Below are 24,604 nucleotides of genomic sequence, written 5' to 3'. Positions count from 1 at the left end.
GGCTAGGTGAGCTTATAGAGTTAAAAATGAATAATACAAAATCATTGTAAAATACATGCTTGCATATTATGTGTTTGCAGAGGAGTGTGACGCAGCAAAGAATTGTCTGATTTGATCTGTATTGAATAGAATACATTCTTAATCCAATTGCTTTTGAAACTTTTTAATTACTGGGTATTTTATTTTATCTGGAACTTCTTAAATTTCTGAAATAATGTATTTACATCTCTGTAGTATTGATATTCAAAGCCTATTGAAATAAGTAACTTAGACATTTCTGACATTAAATATTCTGTTCTCTTTTATATGTCCAGTGAAGAGACATATGAGATTGTTGAAATATGAAATTTATTTTCTTCCAAAACAATTGGTTTGTATTTATCTCGAAGATTATGTCCCAAGTGCTCTAGATAGATTAGCTAGGGGTTGTAATAGATGCCAGATTAATTCTGGTACATGTGTAATAGAAATCTCATTAAATTTTTTAAAAGAACTTAGAAGCTCACAATTTGGTTTACAGATGAATCCATCGCTCCTTAAATATAGCAATTCATGTAACAAACAGTCTCTGGAAATATTAAGGGAAGATAAAAATGTTGCTATATAGACTTCAGTTTCCTACTTCATATTGTAGGAAATAACATAGGTTCCAGCTACATCCACTTGTATCCATGTAGGTATATGAAGCAGATGGCCAAACTTGGCACTCCATTCCATGGCGATAGCCAGTACCAGAGCAAGCAAAGCTGTCGTTTCCTTTGCTGCCTTTTTATCTACTGTTACAACACAAAATTAGGAAAAAAAGCGGTAGCACTGCACTTGTTTTTCAGTTTCTTGCTTCATACATCAGTAAGTCGCACAAAGGCTCAGCAGGAAGAGGCATCTCCTTGGTCAGCAGTGTAAAAACAGGAAGGAGGAAGTCTATTGCAAATCTGGGTGTGCTGATTATCAGCTCATGTTTCGCTGCAGAGGATGTCCATTAACAGCCATCAGCATGATCCATTGCTTATCCAGCATGAACAATGACTGCTCTAGTGCTGCTACTACAGAATAAGGACCCTGCTTATAGGAAGTAATGTTAACTAACAAACTGTACTCGGCCTTTTCCTGCTCATAGAAACAGGATACTATTAGTGAGAACAATTCACAGAAATTGCACATCCAGGAAAAGCAGGCAAGCAAAGCATAACAGCTAAACTAAGATTAATAAAATCTTTTCTCTGAATAGGCCATAGCTGAGGTCTGTGTTGTTCTGGCATGTAATGTGAGCTTTTAAATAGAGTGGTGAGATATAATTATGAGTAAGAATGGCAGAACTGGAACATAGGTAGCATCTGGCATTGAAAGGCTGCTTAGGTTTTAAGAAATGTGCTTATTACCATAACTGCAATTGAATTACAGGAAACACCTGGACATTATTTTATAAAGCTTTTCAGGGTGTATGCAGCCACCTATATGACATTACTCCATGGAAAAATCCTTACAAAGTTTGCAGCTTGTGTAAACAGAAAATATCTTTGTATATTGTAGGACAAAGGAAGTTTCTGCAGTGTTTCCTGTGAAATTGCAGCTCAAATGGAGTGTATGATACAGTATCGTGGTTAGAGATGCCATGGTTATAGTCACAATGTGACAGGGCTGCTTTAAGGGCAGAATCTTAATTTGCATTATCAGTGTTTTGTGCTTGCACTGCTCCCGCTAAACTCATCAGACAAATTTGAATTGTAATTATTACTTTATTTTAAAATTTTATTTTTAAAAATTTATTTGCTGTTTCATTTTGGGATCTTTTTCAATGAAAGGAAAAATAGGGAGAGCATCTAGAGGGTCACTTCTTGCAGTGTGCATATGTAAACTAATTGAGAGCATCAGGACAAAATTGGCATTGGGAGCAAGATATGAATTCTAAAAACATTATTACCCTTAAGCACAGTTTCTTCATTTGAGAGCTGGTTTATTTGTGTGTGTGTTTTGTTTAAAGTATTACTTTGAAAAATTGAATAAAAAAATACGTGTTTGGGGGGATTGTTTTTGGTACCTTCATTTAATTGATCAATGTAATCAGGAATTTTTCCCCCCTCCATGCTGCTTAATTTGAAGCTCTACAAATGAATCTTTTTCTCTTGCTTCTGTTGAAGGTCAGAAGTTGCACGGTCAGACTTACATTCCATGTCAAATTCGTGCAACTGTTGTACAGATACGTGTAATTCCTGTCATTGTCACAGCATTCATGGAGTTGTAACTGGCACTTACTGAGTGGTTATCAGTGTCCTGAAAGGAATGTGTACATACAGTTTTTTATTGCTTCATATGTCTTGTGTAATCAGGAAATGAAAGACTTTGTGGCAATATAGACAGGGGTGGGGAAACGTGCAATTCATCCTAGAAATGGGACAGAACAGGATGGGCTGGGGGAGGTGTGAAAATGGTGGAAGGTGGCAAGTCATTAATAGGGAGTTTCTTCATCCTGTAAAAAGATTGCTGTTTTTTTCTCTTTTTTTCTGACATGTTTTTTGGCTATTTTAAAATACATGATTTGTTTTAAAAGTCTCTGCTGCTGCTAGAACCTATTATAAATGATTACTAGAAGGAGAATTGTTCTCTCAAAAAGTTTACAGTAGTGCTCCATAAGCTCCGATTTGTCTTGCCTGAACATGGATTGCAATGAATAGTTGAATCACTGCCTATTTAAAAAAACATACAAAATCCCAAAACCTTCAAGAAATAATTTTTTAAAAACTGCAATCAGATTTGTTAAATATTACTTTTTTCTTTATCTAATAGACTGTTCTGGTAATAATTTTAAGTGAGAGAGTTATCACCAACCCGGAATTCATATTATCTTCTGAATTACTATTTTCTCATGAACATATAGATACTTTATTTTTAATAAAATAAACTCTTCAAGTTCATTTCTTTGGCCTGAAGCCTGAGTTCCTGAGCAGTTCTTCTCTCCTTCAAAAAGTTACAGCTATTGCTATACATACGAGACAAAATTACTTTAGTCCCCACTCTGATTATTCTTGAAGTCTACTTTTCCATGCTAAAACAAGAAGATTACACTAGAAGTTGTACTTAGGTCTGCTTATTGTAATTTTGTAGTCTTGAGGCCATAGATGTGGAGATAGACTGGAGATGAAGAGGGGAAGAAGCAAATTTGGGGTATTTGCTGAACTTCCAAAATATTATTTTGGGCTCCTCTCCTTTTACACTTAATAGTCTACATGCACTTGTATTGTCCACCCTTCCATCTGCCCTTCCAGTAGTCCAGTCAATGTATTAAATTAATGTCTGGGCTTATATGATTTTTTTTTTGCTTCTAATTTTTTATTTCCTTCCTCGTTGGTGAAATTCTCGTCCTCTTTTACTCCCGCCTACAGTCAGGCATTTAAGGACATATTTCTGTGCTTGAAATCAGGATATATTTGTATGAAATGATAGCAGAAATATATTTTTGAAGTGAGATGTAACCATTTGTGAAGACGTTTATGATGCTCATTTCGAGTGATAATGTATATGTATTGGAGTTGTCGTTATGGAATAGATGAGATGATTTCAGGATAATTTAATTTGAATGTTAATTTTTTTGAAGGGTTGCATGGAATTCTTGCCATGTAAAGTTTTACAATTTTAAACTAAATTTTAGTTCTCTGGAGATAAGCTTTTTTACTTACTTAACCATTGGTATTTTTGTGCATAGGATGGTGCCCTCTTGTGCTTCAGTATATTTTTGCATGTAAACACAAAAAGTCACCAATAAGACCTATTAAATACATGCTTTTCATATTGTATTTCTGTTTTGAAAGTAAAAGCTTTAGGGAAGTTTTTTACATTATAAAGTAAAAAAATGTTATTGTTTTCAATTGAAAAATGGTTGCATATCTGGAAATCCTCCCTCGTTATTTCTTGAGATTTGAATTCAAATCTGTTGATGCTTGTAGTTCTCCCTTCAGCCTGCCTGGTAAGAAAGATCAAGGTAAAAATATCCCTATTGCAATAAAATGTATCCAGTGAACTCAGACATTTTTCTCCTTTAGGTCAGTCTCTGACTGCTCCTAGTTTATTCTTTTTCCTTTTTCAAGTACTTTCTACACTATATTCTTTTTACCTAGTCTGGCATTAATATGACTTATCTAACAGTTGGAATGATTTAAAAAAAAAAGTGTCTCAGTTTATATACAGAATTCTGGGAATATAGACAGATAACCTGCTACCAGGAAAATTGTTCAGCTCTGCTTATGCTCTTCATGGGTTCCCTGCTTGCCCTTGTGGATTAGGAAAGAAATCAGTACCTGTCCTGTCACTGATTTGCCATACTGGTGACTAAGTAGTCACTCAAGTTAAAGTTCTCTCAGATTGAAAATTATGGTGATAACATTGTGTTGGTTTGGGTTTCTTGGGTTCCAAAATCAAATATATACTTCTGTCTCCAACATTAGTGGTTTTCTTTTTTTTATCCAGTCTGAAGACTCATTCCAAGAATAAAAACTTTGTCGAAGTTTCATGGTATGAATCAGCCCCTAGTAGTTATAGGCTCTTATAGTTGGGCAGATAAGAGGTTGAAAGCAGTTTTAATGAAAACTGATCATGTGTCTTTGGGTTTGACACAGTTCAAGTTTGCTGTGTTTCAGACCATCAGCATCCACTTCAGGGGCCCATAAAGCACAGGGGATCCTTGAGGCTCTTCATTCAGAGGTGTATGTAAACAAATGTAAACAAAACCTGAAAGAACTGTGTATTGCACACGTAAAAATTCCTCTGGTATCCTAGGCGTGTTTGCTCCTTTTTATGACATTTCCTACTGCTGCATGTGAAGCAATTTACAGTGAGAGATTTTTAGGGTAGACATAATTGCATGTCATTGTCATCTCCTGAAGAAATGGAGCTAGAAGGGTTACTGCTTCACACTCGCATTCGAACAGAACTCTGTGCATGTTGTAAATTCAGTTTATTTTGTCTTGCAATTTTAAAGAATTATCTCTAGGATGCTTTTAGGATTTCATGTCTCTCCAAGATAGTGCAGTATTGGTGATTTGCCTGCTTGATAATTTAGCTCTCAAAAGTAGAGAGTTGTTATCAGCATCTCTTGCAGTATCATTATCTGTTGAAATGCACACTTTCAGATACTTACTAAGAGGTAGCAATTCTTTATTTAGATAGTAACCTTTGAAATAAGTGTATGTATGGAAAATGAGCTTCAGCATCAGAAATAAACTATGATGTATGATGATCCCTAATAGTTAAATCAGGTGTGTATTGTCTCGGTTAAGTTAGCAGATTTGAGAAAAAGCCTAATTTCTCTCCATGGCCAAAGATGGTTTGGCTCTGCAGTGTACACTTATATTTTCAAAAAGGCTGGTGTTTTAGGCCAGACATTCTGAAACCCCTGAAACTGCATGTGTGAAGTGTCCTAAGGGAGTCAATAAATGCATTTATTCATTTTCTCACGTAGATGAGAATGTAGTGATACAAAGTGTGAATTTTTTTTTTTTTTTTAATACTCTGATGATATATTTCTGTAAAGGCAAGCAGTTCTGTCTCAGAGTTTTTTTCACTCGTGCTGACGAGCGTTGATTTGTTGCTCCCACAAGGTGGAGCTGTTTACGTGTGTAATTAACATGGAATTTATACTCTTAGTGCATCTTAGGGAGGTCTGTCAAAATACTGATTTAAATCATAGGTCACAATTTTATCCTTGCAGAAAAGAATACAATGTATGCCACAAAATAGTAACTGTTATTTTAAGAAGGAAGGGTAATCTTGTGCCAAAGGTGTTGGGAAAATATTGCTTTCTTCCGCCTTCCTTTGAACATCTATTCTCTATATTATTTTCAATTAAATATTGTGATAATACCCCTGAGATTAAAAAACCAGTACTTTATTATAATTAACTTTAAGCATAAGCGGCCTAAATATTGAAGAAAATAATCAATACATATTTTTATAATAGTGACAACTGTATTGTCAATGCTACATTGTCTGTACTTCCAGAACTTCTGGCTGTGTTTTCTGGAATTTTTTGATAACATTTTAAAGAGAAATCTTCTAATTGCAAAGGATTTCCTTCTGTCAGTATTGTAAGAGCACGTCTGAAAGTGTTAGCACATATGTAAAATGGATCAAAAGTTTTCATGGCAGCTGTTGGGTACTCCTGGAACATCATGCAATAACTAAGTCCTAAAACACAGTGCATTGCCGCCATCAAAGAACGTTTGATGGTACAAACTCAGCTATGGAGCTCCTCTTGTACCATCTTTTTGCAGTCTCATTCTTATTTTAGTTATATTTTCTTTACTGAGATTTACTGCTCTTTTCATTTTTGTTTACATGACACAATTTACAGTTTGGGCACATGATGATAGATAGAAGTCCCCAGTCTTTGTGATAATGATGCTCCTTTCTCACTTCTCTTTGAGAACACTGGAAGGAGACCTAAACTTGGAGGCTTCTTCCATCCTTAAACAAAAAGGCTAAAGAAAGCAGTAATAAATTGAACTTTCTTTTCTTTGTATGTTTGGGGTTTTTGTTTGTTTTTCTGTGTGTTTTTGGTTTGTTTTTAGTTTTTGTTTGGGTTTTTGGTTGGTTTTGTTGATTTTTTTTTTCATTAGCATGCAGTGCAATATAAATGGTGAGTCCAGCCCAATTTGAGGACAGTCATGCTTACCAGATATCTGTGAAGGCACTTTAATGCCTCTGGTCCTCCTAATCTTTTTTTCTTCTCCGAGAGCTCAGGTGACAGTTGGATGCCCCTGTGTGTCCACCCTGTAGCTTCCAGCATATCTGACCCTTTCCTTAATGGAGCAGCACTCATGTAACTGTAATGTGTATTTTGGAGTGATAGCACATCAGTCATTGAACCTTTTTCTCATCCCTTCCCCATTTCTGTACAGGTGACAGTGCTATGGTGTACCTGCTTGCCCCTGTGGCTTCTCCTGCAGAACACCAGGCTGCCTGATGAGGCCTCACTCAGTGCTCACTGTGTCTTGCACCTTTCTTTCCTCCCAGCCCAGGATGCTGCTTCTCCCTTCAGCCAGCACTGGGTTCTGCATGTGGGTATTTCCCCTGGTGATGCAGGTCACTTATGACCATCCACCACAGCCTTTTAAAGCTCAGTCATCCTGGGCAGCTTTGAGGGAGCCTTTTCAGGCAGTCTGGCAGGAGCCTCAGGAGGAGAGACTTGTGGGCACACATTTGCTCTCTCCAGCCGTCATGTGATGGTAGAAATGGAGAGGGGTGAACCACTTTATGGGTCAACAATCTTATTTTTCCCCTGTTGCACTTTGGAGGAAAGAACCTGCTTTCATTACCATAGTCTTATTTTGCTATCAGAAGCAAAAGGGGTTATTATTGGAAAATTTTATTCAATAGATTTTTCCCCTGAAAAGGTATCTATAACAAGTGGAATATAAGGAGTTGACTTTTCTTCCTTTGGCATGTAGGACAGCATATTGCCTTTCTTCTGTCACTTAAGTTCAGTTGTTTCTCTGAATGTATCGTATGAGGTCAAAAGAAACTCAAAAAGTATAATCTTATTACAAGACTTTTCAATCTCTTCTGCATCCTTTTCTTCATTGAAAGCTATGTTCCTGTCAGACACTCAGCTATAGATTTGTTGTGCTGATGATGAGCTCAGATCTCAGCAAAGCCCAGATGTCTGGTTAGAAAAGAGAGTCTTGAAGAATATGGGAAATGACACTTCTCCACAAGATTGGGAGGGAAGTACTTCTTGCTACTCAAGAGTTTTGGAGGCTTTGCCTCATGGTTGCCTGGGTCTTGAACTTAAGACTGTACTTCTGCAAATAACACTGAAACACTTGGAATTTCAGCCTTTTCCACATGTTAACATTTTTAATATTTATTTTTTTCTAAATAATTTTATCCCCATAAATATCTGGAGAAAACTTTGTAATTGTGAAAGGAAATTAGAAGCTAAAAAAGAAAGTTAAAGATTTTTGATCACCTTTTTTTAACACTTGTAGTTTGCAGTACAAATGTGTTTGTATATGTATGATTAAATCATCCTCATATTGCTACTCTCATTCTATGTGAAAAGCTACTTCAAAACTACCAGTCTTTGCTGTATCAAATTATTAATCAGTTTTTGGAAGTGTCTGTGCCTTGCCTTTGCTGGGAGACTCCATACCTTTGGTTTTGGTGCAGTTCTTTGTAAAACCTCTTCTCTTGCTTACTCTGCCAAAGTCTAAAGCTTTAGATTGCCCTGTGTCTCCATTGCTCCTTCTCATGCTTCAGCATTTTTCCATGCAGATTTCTGTTTCTGATGCTTCTTAACAAACTACACCAATAATTTCTCCTAAGTCATGTTTCCTGCTGGAGTTTTCTGTATGAACTATTCAAGGATTAGTAAAATAAAGAAGACTTGATTCTAGCCCTTCCTGACAGTCAGGTGCCATGGAGGAGGCAGCCTTAGGTGTGTGCATGTCATGGTTTTGCCCTGGGAGCTGTTGGGCATGGGCAGGTGGGGATGGAGCCTTGGGGATTGCCTTTGCCAGGGGTCCGGCTCAGTGCTCCAGTCATTGTGGCTGGAGGCATCCAACCCTGATTTAGTTGGATAACTCTGCTGTTAGGAAAACCAGGAAAACAGATTTGTATGTTTGCACTTCTTTATATTTAGCAAAGAGTGGAATTTGATGGAAAAGCGATCCATGCTATTTGAGGTGGTTGGAGAAACTGATTCTTTTGTAACCGTATTTGAGCATTAGGGCATAAATAACAGACCAGTGAGGCTCAGGTCAACCATGATGTAACTGGTTAAGCACCTGGATTAATGCCATAAGGGCTGGGTTTTGCACCATCAGTTCTCAATTTTGTGCCATCGTTTTTTTAAATGCTGTTTTGATGGAATGGATCCACCAAATGATGCCACTAACAGCAAGTTTGCTTCCTTTTATTTTCTTGTTAAGAGAGATAAGTTTCAATAAAGATTGTTGCATACATGCTATTTTCAACTGGGGAAAAAAGTAAACTTTTATTTTCTTATTTGTATTTAATAGGTCTGTATATGATGACCAGCCAAATGCACATCAGAAGTTTATGGAAAAACTTGATGCCTGCATACGTAACCATGACAGGGAGATAGAAAAGATGTGCAATTTTCACCATCAGGGCTTCGTGGATGCTATTACAGAACTTCTTAAAGTTAGGGCTGATGCAGAAAAACTAAAGGTAAGGAAACTAGTTTTTCAGAGTTTCGTATATTACTGTCTTAGAATCTAAAAGAAGGAACTGGACTCTTCTACTGGAGATTGAGTGTTTATCACGTGCATTCTGATATTTGCAGCAATTTTTTAGAAGTGAATTGAACAGTATTTGTGATTAGAGCCATGTTGCCTAATACAGTAATTTATATTTACAAAGCTGAATATTTTACTGCATCTCATTTTGATTTTTTAATATATGTTTTCCGAAAGTGCTACCAAATTATTTTGCGGTTTTTTTAAACGTTTTCTCAGAAGGTGAAGGGCAACAAACGATAAACACAGTATTTCTTAAATAGGTCTTTTCCTAATCATGTGTTTATATGTCAGACTTTAGAAGAATTGAAAGTCCTTATTAGAAAACTAAAAATACTAGAATTATGCGTGGAAGAAAAACCCTGTTCTTTACTTTGTAATGAGCAGGAGAGTAGGTGATGTTAGAAGTTTTCATGAGATATGAGAACCAAGATTTCCTCACAGATCAGAATGCAGAATAGTGAATTATGAGATCCGTCCCTTTTAGCTCTCCTTACACTTTTGAGAGAAAAATATGCACACCAGACAGAATGAGCATAGTTCATCAGAGGTTATGATTAGAAGACCATTATATAAAGGATATTCAGATAACAAGAGACCAAATACAGCATCAATGAGGTCATTGAGCATCTTTGTTCAAAAATTAATGAGATTTTTAATAAACTAGAATGTGCTTCCTTATTATGATGACCTAATGAGTCACTTACTATGTGGGAAAATCTGAGGTTGAGCTTTGCCTGCACCTGCAGCATTAAAATGTTGCTGTGGTTTGGAGATTTCCACGTTTGATGTTAATCAACCACCCAGTGTTTGCATTCAGCAAAGTATGAATGTTTAATTACCATAAAATGCAATCACCATTTCTTACAGACAATGAATGGCCCATAGAGCTCATTGAGGTTATCAAAAAGGGACCAGTGGTCAATTGGGTCAATGATTTGAATTGTTTGACAGACCTACAGAAACAAGGAAAGTTCAAAAATCCCAAGTAAATTTGAGAAGTTTGCCACAGAATCTGTTAGAAAGAACTGTCATAAGTAATTGAATTTAACAAAAGCCCTTTGCGATCAAAAGTTCAAGTTCAAGCTGTAGAGTTAATTTGAATTTGCATTTCTTTGTTCTAAGTTTCTCAGGAAGCATGATCTGATTACAAGGGTGAGCAGTCACATCAGGGCAATATATGCATATTTGTCTAACAAAGGTGAAATTATTTTTAAGGTCCAAGTTACTGATACCAACCGAAGGCTTCAGGATGCTGGGAAAGAGGTGAGAAAATGGTGCTTCCTATATGGGCACTATCAATATTTGTTGCAAAATAAATTAATTTGCATAATTTAAACGTGATTTTATTTCCTTTATTTATTTATTTATTTATTTATTTTTAAAAACCCAAACCTTTAAGGTGATAGCCCAAACAGAGGAAATCATCCGATGTAGAGTTCAACAGCAGAATATTACAACAGTTGTGGAAAAACTACAGTTATGTCTTCCAGGTGAGTGACCTATAGCTAAATATAATGGCAAATTAAATAAAGTAAGTCACAACAGCCAAAAGGAAGTCTTCTATTTTTTCTAAGTTCTGGTCCTGTAACATCCTGTTTAATGAAAAAATGAATAGGTTTTTAAGAGATGTAACCATATAGGTTCCATGTCTTTTGCAATATTTGACACTGAGCAATTGCGTCAATGTCAGAAGACAGTGAGACATTTAAGTGGTGCAAACAATGTAGCCACATAAAGCTTTGGATGAACTAATATTTTTAATATGGTAAACAATTAATTTGTTGCTTGAAAGGATGGATTTTAATGTTTGAATACTGGGGAAAATTCTAATGATGGTCTTTCACCATCATACATTTAGCTCTGTGTCACTGCAGGTGTTTTGAAATAAAACAAAAGGGCTCTAAACGTTGTTTCAGGAAGGTAATATTGTAGGATTGCACACAGCTCCATAAGGGTTTTATCCTGTTTGTCATATTGGTGTAAAGTAGATTTGAGAATTTTTCTTTGTGGAGTCTTCTTGTTGACGTGTTCTGAGTACAGTAGGTGGTACTGTTGCCTTTTTATGTAGATGGGCCATGGACTGGTAATGCAGATCAGCTTATGGCATGTAGGAAGTAAATGAATGTGCTTAATATGTATAGTGTTGACTGTTTTATTAATCTTAATTCTCTTTAATTTAAGAGCTGTGAAGAGTTCCGTTATTTTTTCTTTTTAGCTGCATTCTAGAATATTTTTTGCTAGGTTTATCACATTTATGCTACAGTAGGAATTAAATAAGGTAAATATAGCACATCCTTTTCTGTTTCTAATTTTGTCCTTTACAGTATGTATTTTCCTCTTTTATTAACTAAAGCCACAATAAGACTCATAAGATATTCTGCTTGCTTTTATGCAGTGCTGGAAATGTACAGCAAACTAAAAGAACAGATGAGTGTAAAAAGGTGAGTAAACTTATTTCTATGAGAAAAAAATGTAACATTTGTAAGTAAGTCGACACAATAGCAAACACGTAGACAAGTAAGTGTTCTTAGTCTGTAGCTTGGTATATGTGTATATATTTGTGTGTATATGGTATATATTTGTTTCCTAATACTGGTCTGTATTTCAATAATATTTAAAAATGTTGTATTAAAGAACTTCTAGGCCCTTAGTGATTGCCATGAAAAACAATGGTTACTTAAATGGGTATGACATGTAGTGAAATTATGATTATAAAATGTGAAATAAAGTTTACTGGGTTTTGTTACTTAAAGCAGTTTAAGAAGTGAGAAGAATAAGATCCTTAGAGACTAAAGGTCTTTTACAGTACATTAATATCTGATGAATATGTTGTGATATATTTACATTAAATGCATAATGCCAGAAGAAAGGCCATTTTACTCCTTATACCTTTCTTTAGACCTTTCTTTCATTTTTGTGTAAATGGAACTATGAGAATGAAGTACCGACGATGTGTTGTTTGGGGTTTTTCCCTCTGTGACAAATTGACTTGTTAAAAAGAATTAAAACTATAATTAAAAATTAATTTCTAGGATAATAGTTTATAACTGGTACATGACCAGCTGTTCCTTCCTATTGTGTCTCCACTTTGCATTTTCTCAGGGAGCCACTCACTGCTGCTGCAGTCCCAGTGTCCCCAGTTCTCCCTCCCTTCATGGCAGCTTGGCTGCCCCTGTCCCCTGCTTTAGCTGCATCCTGTCCCACTGGGGCTGCTGCCTGCACCTCGCACACCAACCCCAGCAATACCACTGCTGCTGTTTTCTTCTTCATGATTTCCATGTCATCACTGCCACCGTGATCCCTGCCTGCTTTTCACAGTGCCTCAGTCACACTGATGCTCTGAGCCTGCCCATTCTGGGTTCCTGCTTGCTGGCAGTGCCTCTTTGTGCTCTTGGCAGCACTGCAGAGAGCTCCTGCTGACAAGTCTGTCTGGACAGGACTGTTTCCATTTGGAACTAGCTGTGCACAGTCAGTTGTCTGCAGAGCTGCTATGTAATACAGATTTACTTTTGGACTGTTTGTCTGGATTTAGGTTTCTGAGTAGCCAGCATCTCCTTCCATATGGTTGGACATCTGAAAACCCTCAAGAGCAGCCACTGTACAGATTAACTGTACACATCAGGTTTATGAACATTGCAGCAGATCTGATGCATCTTTGATAGTGATATATGTGCTACATGATACCTATGTGTATTGGCTCTCTGGGAGGTCTTCTGCAGAAATACAAAAGCTTTAAGAATGACCTTACAGCTATGGCACAATGGTGTCTCTTATAATTAGAACTTGCTAGATGTGAACCAGTGTGGTAGATCTCATCAGCTTGACTGCTATACAATGTTACCTCTGAACAGGACGCTGGTTCAGCATCTGCTTAGAGTAGCTGGCACCTAGTAGTGGTAGTAGTAGTAGCATGTTGTTGCAGTGTTCTTGGAACAGCTCTCCTGAAAGATGTGAACAGTCCCTCTGCTACTCAAGTCAGAGATCAGACTGAAGAGTGTGCTGTCTGAATAACACCACTTCCCTCTGCAAAGTCGTCTGTGGTTAATGCTACACTTAGTGTCCTGAAAATATTGAAAGTGGGTTCAATGCCTGCATTCTGCCCTACCCTTGCTCTGTCAGGCAAGGCAAGCAGCATCCTGGTTTTAGAATTGCAAGGAAAGTTGTAGTTCCTAATGTCATCACGTAAAGGTAATTTAGGTGAGATAAAATTGCTGGTGGTTTTTAGCATTTTGACTCTCTGTTTGCTAGTGCTTTTGTAGAGTCCACTGATGGTTGATGTGCTTTCCAGGAAACGATCAGCACTCTTCAAATCTTAAAGACTTCTATCTGATCATTTTTCTGTGGGAGTTGTTGCCAGACAGGAAGTCTTAAAAGTCAAAGGACTCCTGAATTGAGGGGTTTGGACATGTTATTGTCATACCATAAAGAGATCTAAAGGAGAGGGGAATGCCATAGCTTTGATGTACCTTGAAATCACATGGAGTGCAGAAGGCTTAGACTGCTGCAGGCTACTGCTGCAGCTCAGATAACTCTTTCATTAGCTATGCTACAGTTACTATTTTGCCTGTGACTTTACAATTCCATATAATACAGCCTACAGGTGGCTGTCCCATGGAACTTGCAGGTAATTCAACTGGTAATTTCCTTGTGGCTTGGCAGAGTGCATGTATTCTGGCCTTTATCACTGCTAAAAGATTAAGCAACACCAAGAACATCCATAGCGTCAGTGCAAAGACCTGACAGTTATGTATGCACATACAAGGGATTTCAAAATTCATCTTCCTAAGTTTTGCTGTGAAACTTTTTTTGGGAGAGTCAGAGAGAGTAGCAGTCACAATCTGAGACAAAACAAAGCAATGAGAAATGTTTATTTTAGGCAAAGATTTCTCATAAACCTTCATTAAGGTTTGTTAATGCAGCAAATCTTTCACTTCTCTTTTTTTTATAAAAAGACATCTTGACTTTCTCTGTTTGCAGCCTTTTAGAACATATTTTCATTATTGCATTGTCTTAGAGTCTTGCACCATGAATAATGTTATGTATATAATGAATATAACTTTTTCTAATGTTTAAAGGAAGGGAAAGCAAAAGCATGGATATTATATATGTTTGGGAGATAGTTATTACAGGAAAAAGATTGGGATTTCATTTCCTATTTCTGTGGCAGAGTTCTTTTAAGATAACGCAGGATTTTGGATCTGGCATATATACAATGTATACTGGTCTGTGCAGGTGGAATGGAGATTTACAGCGAAGTCCAAAAAGTCATCTGTTGGTAGCACCTTTTGATCCTTTACCAACATGGGTAATGTTTGAACTGATGACCTAGAGGTGAAAGGCTCTGTATCCTATTTATCTGTCTCCTGAGCCATGGATAACACAAGTTGACAAGAACTGTAGTAGTGAGAGGAAGTAACTGCAGAATCTGCTCTAAACAGACACAGTTGGCTGGAAAGAGCTACAGAGGGTTTAAAGTGTTAGCTGAGGAAGCACAAAGGAGAAGTGTGGTTTCTTTGCTGCTCTCCCAGCTGCCTAGTGGGGGCTATGCACTTATTCAGGCTTGAATTTTGAGTCAGAGATAAGGTCATCACACATTTCATACAGGTCTGTTACCATGTGTTTGGATTTTGATATGTCTTGAGAGGCAGGTCCCAGCTGCTTCAAGTGATTGTGGTCTAATTGGAAATAGTTAGAACTGGTGTTCTTGCAATTCTTTTCCCACAGTAAATATTACAAAAAACCCAAACCCATCATAAATGGAAATAATTCAGTAAGTCAATCTGCTAAGGTTGTTGCTGAATCTCCTCAAATCTTCTGTGAGACGGACTGAAGAACGAATGTAATGTTTCAGAGTGAGCTTTATTTGGATTTTTTTTTGGCCTTGTTATAAACTTTTTTCAAAACTGTGGGAAAGGCAGAGTTGATTAGTTATTTAGGTTACTAAAACTCACTGAAACTGTCATTCATCCTTTCTCTGCATAAATCTTCCAAGCATCCAAATAAACCTTAAGACTTAAGGAATGCAAATATGAAAAATCAATAATTTGTATAATTTGACTCTACCCATGCTGGTATGGAAGATACCAGAACAGATAAAACCATGGTAATTTGATTTTATTTTTCTGTATTGTTTTGGAACAGTGTCAGAATGAAGCACTGCATTTTACCAGCAGCAAATCAATACTTCCCAGAGGTACCATGGGTCTGGCAAAAAAACCCCATCAGAATTTATATGATGGGGCTATTTGATACTGAGATGTCAGCTGCTTTCTTTGCCACCATTCTCAAGCATTGTTAGTTTGATAATTTCATTTTCTAAAAAAAATTCCTACATCATTATTGACAAAAAAGATATTCCACATGTCTTATTTTTCCACACAGCAGCTCTTTAATCTGATTTTCAGAAATACTGAGCCTTTGATTTACTTCACAGGAGTTTCAGAGTTAGTAGTGCCTCTATCTCAGGTCATGGTCCTTTGAGCAACTGACGAAATCTGTATGCTGGGAAAGTTTATAATTTAGATTTAAAGTTGGTAAGGCAACTGGACTTAAAAACAAATACTTGTGGTAAAAGGATTTCAACTGCAATTTCTACATGTCACCTTCAGGATCTCTCTGAAGAGGATTTTTCTGTAGCATTATCGAAAAATCCCGAGGAGCTCCCTTAAATGTGTTTGGTAGCAAAGTTTTAGGTATTTACTCAGTGGAAATGTAATAAGCAAGAATATACAGTATTTCCTCTGGGAGAAACAGGAAAGTTGGAGAATACTACTATTTTTTCCTTGTAAAGTAGGTTTGTTTCCTTAATTAAAATAAAATGAGGATTTTGTCTCTCTTTTTTTTTTCAGCAAGAGATTTTGGGATATAACTACATGTTTTTTACTTAATAAGCTTGTGTGCGAATGAATTATTCTCAGTAAAATTCAGCCGTTTAAAGCATAAAAGAATACTTCATGTACATTAAAGTAATGGTAATTTTATTTTAATTTTGGTATTTTTGTGTGCTGATGTTTCATATTCTGTACAGACCTGACTCTTCTGTGCTTGGGGCATTTTGCAAAGAACAAGAGGATAATAAGCAAAACACTAATATTAATTGGAGGGGAGGGTGGCTGTTTCTTTGTTGTGATGTTTTTTAAATTTACTTTTGTGTTGTGTGTTGGTTTTTTCTTTCCTGGTTCTTGCTGGTATTAGAAGATTCCATTTTTATTGTTTGGGGATTTTAGTAAAATCCACTGTGCAAAATCCACAGTTTTCTTGTTCTGGTGCTGAAATGGATCAGTTCTGCACAATCTTATATGACCCATATTGGTGTTTCAAACTTGTGTCTTCAGTTTGAAAAAATTACAGATTTTGCATTGAAGAGCATATTCTCATAATAATAGACAGAATAGACAGCTCAGAATAATAGACAGAAGAATGTTATATTTAAATGAAAAGTAACTTTGAAGATGCTTCTTTAACTCATTTGTAGTCAAATGGGCAATCTTCACCTTATGTGATTGATAATGCATGATGGGAACTAATAATATTGTCAAAAGCTTCAGCATTCAGTTAAATCTATGGAAAGTTTTAAAATCTAAATATATAAATGCATCATTCTGTGAAATGATATGCAAAACTTTTTGGTTTAAATCCTGACCTGCAGATGACCTTCAAATTAATAAGACTTTAGTGCTTTATCAGAACAGATGTTAAAAGGGCAAGGTCCTTAGCTCCATATATGTATAATTAGTAAGGGACTCTGGAATGGATTTAGAATGGATTATGTTAATTCTGATCTTAGAGCCAACAGTCAAAAACCTTCCAGATGAACTAACAGTGTTCTGATAAGCTGATCTGTATAATTTAAATAAAAACCTTTTATACGATTTTGATGCTATTATGGTTTTATTCCCCAGAAGTCTCACCATGTGGCACTCTTGGCCATTTTCTATTTAGAAAAACAAAACCCACACACATATACCCCCCAGACCTTTTCTTATGTGCAACATTCCCGTCACCTTATGTATATTTTATATAAACCAGGCATATAACAAACAAAAGCTCCTAATTTACACTTGAAACCTCTTTATTTGCAGTCTTCTGAAAGCAGCTCTGTTCTGGAATAAAAGAGAAGATTTTTCCCATCCTCCAGCTATGCTGATTTGTTAAGTTAGAAATGTCTTGATTAAGAAGATTCAAAACACGGTCTTAATTTCAGAATTGAACAAGAAGTCGTGGCTCTAGTGTTAGCAATTTGTTTCTGCTTGTCTGCTGAGGGAAACTAGAAACTTGAATTGCATTTTTTGAAAGTGTTTACTCAGTATATTTACAAAGCAATTTCCAGAAACTAACGAACCGTAAAGGACACTTTTCTAGGTTTTCTCATTTGAAGGGATATTCCTCATATTCAGCTTTTTCCCACAAAATAATTGGGTCATCTTCTAAAACAGATGATATTGGACTTTAAGGAAGAAAAATAATTAAAATTATGGAAGAAAAGCTGAAAATGGGTTTAGGATATTATTCCATATCTGTGGGAAGAAAAGGTTGGAGCTAGCAGCAAGTTAACTCCATCCAATCCGAGTGTTTCTGCTTTCTGCTTTTCCCATTTAAGATGAAGGTAGAAGGCATTGGTTTACCTTACTCTGTTCTAATTGGACAAACGAAATTAATTTCATTCAATTTCATTTTCAGCCCCTCCAGGGCTGAGTAGCTGGTAAGAATACTCCATAATGGGAAATTATGTCACATCTGCAATTGACTGCTGTCCTATTCAAGTTTAGCCTGGTTCCTGTGCGTCCCTTTAAACTGTGGTTGAGATCACAGGTTTGTTGATTATGGTACTTGGTTAATTTAGTGTAGTTGTTTTATAGGTGGGATCGACTGTATTTTGTCAGAAGAGTTAATAAGTTTATGGTTTACAGCAAATTATGATATACTGCTGGAAAAAAACATTGGTCAGGATAGGTGTGTATGTGTCTTTTCTGACTAAGGATGGTGGAAAGAGGGTGGGTGTAGATGTGTGTGTGTGTTCACATGTGCCTGAAGAAGGCACATACCTGCAGGTATGCTTTTTCAAGATTCTTTTCATTGTTTGGTGCATATACTGCAGTGCTGGGTGATTGGCAGTTTGTGTTTCAGAAAAAAACCCAAATCATAAAAAAACCCTAATCAGTTCAGTCTAGAAGGGGAGATAATGGTTATGACTTCAGTGTCTCCATTCTGCAGAATGCTCCATGTGGTACTGGGACTATTGATGAGAACAGTTAATACTATAGGAGCCTACTTAAAGTTTTGACTTGGCTGAATCACTCTGGCACTTCACTGGGTTCTTTTTCAAACTAAGGCATTATATGGATGACCTTTTGATTGTTCATTTTCTTAAGAATAGAGTAAATTAATTAGATGCATATTGATTCCATGTGTGATATTGATATATATATTTGATTAAAATATTTTACCAACTTTTTATAAGAAGCTATGTAATTTTATTTTAATCTCTTTGTAGATACTATTCTGCTTTGAAAACAATGGAGCAGCTTGAAAATCTGTATCTACCTAGAGTTAGCCAATACCGCTTTTGCCAGATAATGATAGAAAATCTTCCAAAACTGCGTGAAGAAATAAAAGAAATATCCATGTCAGATCTGAAGGATTTCTTAGAGAGTATTCGAAAGCATTCTGACAGAATTGGGGAAACTGCCATGAAACAGGTAAGCCAGCTGAACAGAATGACTTCAGTCCTGTTGTTTACTGAAAATTTCAGTTTCATTAGTCTCATATTATCCCAGAGGGTTTGTTCAAAGATGACAGTGATCCCACAGACCTCTGAGTAAAGATGGAGAGCTGTGAAATGCAAAGATGTTGTGTGGTTTTTATCAGTGTCCTAGACAAGAAGTAGTTTCCTCCCTGAGAAAGGAAGGAGAGATGCTGTATATCTCAGGTTTCAAGAAATAATGAGTAGTTTGAGTAGTCAACTCCTGGATAGTTTATATCTCAGCATCTACTGCACCAAAGCTAAGAGCAGCCTACCTGGCTGGCTGGCCAGGATGAATTAGACAAAAGAAGTGTTGAGATAACTCCTAGTTCTCTCTGAAGTGCTACTGATAAAGAAGACTAAGGTAAGAGCCAGAAGGAGACTGAAACAGCTGGAGCCTTGCCTGCTTCATCACAAAATAATCTGCCACTTCAGAGGACTACTACTAGGCAAGGTTTAAAGCAGTTAATGCATTTAAAATTTTTTCTGAGAGCAAATAACTTTTTCATTTGACTTCTCATTAACAGAATTCAGGTTGGGTTGCCATTTTGTCATCTAAGGTTCTTGTAAAATGCAGCATTGATTATTATAAATAAAACCTAATTGCAAGTTTATGCTATACTGCCTTCAATAGTAAGGTCAATATAGTGCCTTTGACTTCTGCAGCTGACTTCTCACTTAGATACCTGTACTTCATTTAAATATTGGTTCTCTGCAATTTATGATCAGGAAAATAACAGATTGGTATTTTTAAATTTTTCTGCCTTTAAAACTTTATTCTGGGGATTAGGGAAAAGTTACGCAAGATTCACTATTGAATTCATTTTTCATCCCAAACTGATTAAAGGCAAAATCACTGGTGTAGGCTGAGGGTGTGCATGCACCTTGCAGTTATGTTGATGTATATTCAGTTGCACCACCTGTTTTTCATGTCCTAGCATATACTCATCAGTGATGAAATTTGAATTGCATGCCTCTTAATTGATTTTACTCTTAAAACAGGCACAGCAGCAGAAAACCTTTAGTACTGCTTTTCAGAAGCAGAATAGTGTAAACTATGGTCGGAATATGCATTTTGGGAGAAACAGGATTTTGGAACCCAAGAATGAAATCACATTGAAGCGAACATTTGAAGATGAGGATGAGCATGAAGAAGAGGTAATTTTGTACTAAATCAGTCCATCTTATTTAAAGTGGATTTTGTAGGTTTATTGAACAAAACTTACTGTCTTTACACGCTTAACATTAGTTAGAAAAATACACAGAAAACACCTTCAGGGTGTACCAGTCCAGATCAGCATTTTAGGGTGAAAAATCAGTGCTAAAATATTAGTTGTATTAATGCTAGCTTTAGCATTATGTTTGAGGACATTGAGTTGGACAGGACTTGCAGTTATTCTGGAATTCAGTTCCAATATGCATCATACATTACCTGCCCACTGTTAGTGTTATGTGGCCCACTAGAACATTCTGGTGCTGCTAAATCCTGCATTTTGGTGTTGAGGACTTCATCTTAGGTAAGAACTCTTTCATCTGTCAAATACTCAGTATTCCTAAATTGAATACAACAGTGAGTATTTAGACCTTTATAGCTGATGCTCTGGAAACACAGAGAAAGAAGTGTGGTATTGTAACACAAATAAAATTTATGAATGTAATGCAAAAGGAGAGATTGGAGCAATTGTTTTACTGTTTTCTGATAAAAGCCATCCATTTTTGAGTCCTTTTTACATAGACAAGTTCTGTAGGTAATGCATTTTGCAGATTCCATGCTTATTATGTTTTATATACTCTTCTTTTTCCTTTCCTTCTTCAGGTTTTAACTGCCCAAGATCTTGTAGACTTTTCGCCAGTCTATAGGTGTTTGCACATCTACTCAGTTTTGGTATGTATTAGGGTGATCTCAAAAAGAGATTTAAATTTTTGAAGTTACATATTCATTTTCACATTGTTCATACTCTTAGTAGTCCCCAAACAAGCAAGTGTATTACTTCTAGTGTTGGTAGTTCTGGATGAACCAGCTGAGATGGGTATGGGTACTCAGGGCATGAGCCCGTGTGTTCTTTTGTATGCATAATAAAGCACATTCCACAGGGCATTTATTACCTAGATGTTTTTAAGTATATATGTAAAATATGCATTTTTGTATTAATACTGGTACCCACACTTCCACAGTTACCACAAATGTTCCATGTTACCCAAATATGTCGATGAATGTTGCAAAACATAGGAATATTCAGTCTGAATCTTGTGGATATTAGAGTACCAGCAAAAAATAGGAAGCAAAATCTGGAGATTCTGACAGAGTGTGCCCAGGCAGATTAGATTGGTTTCAATAGCAAAGACATAATAACTATTTTAGCTTCTGTAAGAGATTCAGTGCACAAGTTTACAAGGACGAAAACTTTTTTTGGGAAAAATGGTATCAATTTTTTTGTTATTTTCTTATCTTTCCTGTGTCTCAGTTACTTTTGATGTCAAATTCCTTATAGAATTTAAGTATCAGTGGCATGTAGATGATGTACTTGTAAATATTGCTAATCCTACAGTCTCAGCTGTACCTGCCTTCAAGCGTTCAGGCTGGGTTATCTACTTTTTATGGAATCCTTGCAGCTGTGTTACATGAAGGCTTGCATATTGAAATACTGTTTAAAATGTAATTTCACTGTAACTTTATTTTTTTTAAGAAAAAATGCAAACAAAACCATCATTAATTATTTATCTCGCTAAAAAGTTGGGAGGGAAAGACAGGCTGCCAGAACTATTGAAAGAGTGGACTGTTTCTTTTAACAGAACAGTGTGAAATAACTGTTAAAAAGAATGTGTAAAAATTAAGCATACCAGTTGATGACAGATACTAATTCTTTCTTTAGTATAATAAAGGAACAGGAAGTAAAATTGATAGGTGACATTTAAAAGTAACACATAATTATATTTTTCACTTTGACAAGGATCCTGAAGTTGCACCCTTTATCCAAATATATGCTTTTTGGGTTTACTCAGAAGGTTTTCGAGATTCCAAATTTACTGGAGGCAGAAAACAACCTGGAGTGCTCCCTGATGTCAAAAAGGGTTGTTGATGTAGACTTCTGCATTTCCTGCCACCATCATTTCCTTAATAAGCCATGATAGCATTATCAAGAGTTGGCATTTGCCACTTTTGGGAGTCCTTCTCATTTACCTTGTGTTGCAAACTATCTCTTTTGAGTTTAGAGAACTTGATGATGGCAAAGAGGGGGAGTTGATACCAGAAGGCTTTTCATTTCTATAATAAGGATCTTACAGCTAATGTTATGTTCTTAATGGATTCCGTCCCTGCCACAGAAATGAAGAAAATACTCTAATTTCACACAGGACAGAAGTTTTCTACTCTGCTTATTCATATTGAAGAAGAAAGCACAATTTTTGTATACTTCAGAATATTACACATCTTGTGATTACAACCTTGTGGTGGCAAGATACATGCATACCAAACATAGACTGTATTTATGGACCAGTAACCTTAGAAACTTATGAGAAATATAGATAAAGATATTTTTTAGCCCGTTTGTTATGTGATATGCTGCATATATAAATTCTGGTGAAGATACTCCTACCCCTTTTGCATGTAATGTTACCTTTTAATAAAACACCTTATCAGCATAAAGCAAGTGAATCTATGCTGTGAAGTAGGACTTCATATATTAGCAATAGTCTTAAAATTTATAAATAAAACATGAACTGATTTATTGTTTCTGTTGATAGAAACTCATGTAATTTTGGAGGCTGGGCAAAGCAAATACACTGCTTTGTTCTATTTTATCTTGCCTAGGCTTTGCTGGTTCAGTGAGTGAACCATCAGGGTTGTTGGTGTATTCTGCTGATTGCTTCAGCACGTCTGGTTCAAGCAGTTGTTATGCCTGAATTGTTAATCCTGACTGCATGGTATAGTGTGGTCTATAAATAATCATAAGATATTTTACATCTCCACTTGTGGTGTGGATTTGAGAAGAGCAGCTAGTCCTTTTCACTTGAAGCTTTTGTCAGGACTGGGTAGAGATTTGATGCTGGAGGTAGAAGTCAACAGTCTGAAAACTGCACTGAATATTTGGGCTGGAGGTGAATGGTTGTGTCTGTGATCATTGTGTGTTTGTATGAGTTGGAGCATACTGTGTAAAGTTCTGCTGCAGCAGGCAGCGTTAGTAAATTTGCATATTGGTTTCAAGTGAAATTTTTTTTCTTTTTAAGCAGAGTCTCTCTTTTAGGCTTTCTAAGGTTAGCAGTATTTCTAAATATGATTAAATATTAATTATTAACTAAATTTATATCTTAAAAAGGAGATACTTAAGTAATGCTAGATTAGTAGGATGAAATGTCTGTAATAATTTAATTTGGAGATTTTTGGAAGACCAAGTCATGGAATTCTAAATAGCATTGGCCTAATAATAGGCTCATAAAGTAAAAACAAACCATAAAAATGCTAAGCTGCTTTATTCTGCTTGCATACAAATTGCATGTGGTTTGGTAGATAGAGTCAATGTAGCACTGATTTCAAATGGACAGATGGTTTCTACTGAATGGTCATCTTAATGAGATGAGTAGGATGTCACTTGAATTCCTCCTAATATAATCTTTAGGCACACAAGGCATTGTATATTTGAGAATCGTGATAGGAAAAAATCCAAATCCACACTCATTATAAATCCAAAGAGAATAAGCAAATAATCAATAAATCTCATGTGTGTCTTTCCTCAGGCAAAGTTAATGCAGGCAGTGTTCAGAGGTCTCACATATTCACAGAAGCATTTTTGTAACAACTTTATAATGTAGTTACTTTTTTGAATAACCGAGAGAAATGTGTTAGGAGACAATGAGTTTCAATTATAGAGTAGTAGGCAATATGCCTTGTCTATGAATATTAATATACTTTGAAAGTTGTAGTTTAAAAATGGGCATACTGCTTAAAATGCATAATGTTGCTTGGCGAAATGTAGGCACGTGAGCAAAATTTCTATTTACAATGCAGGCTGTAAGATTCTCTACAGGAAAAGGTAATTTCTGCGTATTTCATGCATGCAAAACTCTGCTGGTGTCAACTGGAGGTTTACATGTGGAATAAATGCAAAATATCCGCTTAGTTTAAGAGAATTCTACCTTTAAATTAAGAAGGGACTTTTTCACACTGAGACTAGTCTTTTTTTGACTACTTATGTCTTTTTTTAGGGTGATGGAGAAATATTTGAAAATTACTACAGAAAACAAAGGAGGAAACAAGCAAGATTAGTTCTGCAACCACAGTCAAGCATGGTAATTAATACTTTCAGTTTTGCATTGATTTTAGTTGAAGCTAATGCTTAGTGGTATTTTTGTTCCTAAACTTGTTTTCTTTTTCATTGAAAGCATGAAACAGTAGAAGGCTATAGAAGATACTTCAGTCAAATTGTAGGGTAAGTTTTCTAAATTAAAATTTATTTCAGTTTTACTGTGTTGATTCTTCAACCTGTGTTCTTCCATTGTCCAAGAACTTTCTTCTGCAAGATTCAGTTTCTGCACAAATCCTGTGGGTGGTTATTGCTGGATCTGAGCAGGAAAGAGCATCCACATCCTACCAGCAGGGTGCCCTACAGGG

At 36.1% G+C, this 24,604-nt stretch overlaps 1 protein-coding gene across 4 annotated transcripts in view; it reads left to right on the top strand.

Annotated features, from left to right (window-relative positions):
- Positions 1-24,604, top strand: part of EXOC6 (exocyst complex component 6) — an 88,377-nt gene that overhangs the window by 11,640 nt on the left and 52,133 nt on the right. For all 4 annotated transcript variants that reach the window (XM_088169138.1, XM_014875313.2, XM_088169135.1 and 1 more), the window contains exons 2-10: positions 9,012-9,183; positions 10,470-10,517; positions 10,654-10,744; positions 11,650-11,695; positions 18,748-18,952; positions 19,999-20,154; positions 20,813-20,881; positions 24,199-24,282; positions 24,376-24,422. In XM_088169138.1, coding sequence (XP_088025264.1) covers positions 9,012-9,183; positions 10,470-10,517; positions 10,654-10,744; positions 11,650-11,695; positions 18,748-18,952; positions 19,999-20,154; positions 20,813-20,881; positions 24,199-24,282; positions 24,376-24,422 — 918 coding nt within the window. The remainder of the gene's footprint in view (positions 1-9,011; positions 9,184-10,469; positions 10,518-10,653; positions 10,745-11,649; positions 11,696-18,747; positions 18,953-19,998; positions 20,155-20,812; positions 20,882-24,198; positions 24,283-24,375; positions 24,423-24,604) is intronic.

This window comes from Sturnus vulgaris, chromosome 8 (genome assembly GCF_052056855.1).
Source record: "Sturnus vulgaris isolate bStuVul1 chromosome 8, bStuVul1.hap1, whole genome shotgun sequence".
Lineage (NCBI taxonomy): Eukaryota > Metazoa > Chordata > Aves > Passeriformes > Sturnidae > Sturnus > Sturnus vulgaris.
Note: the sequence above shows the minus strand (reverse complement) of the source record. Positions and strands in the feature narration are given on the sequence as shown.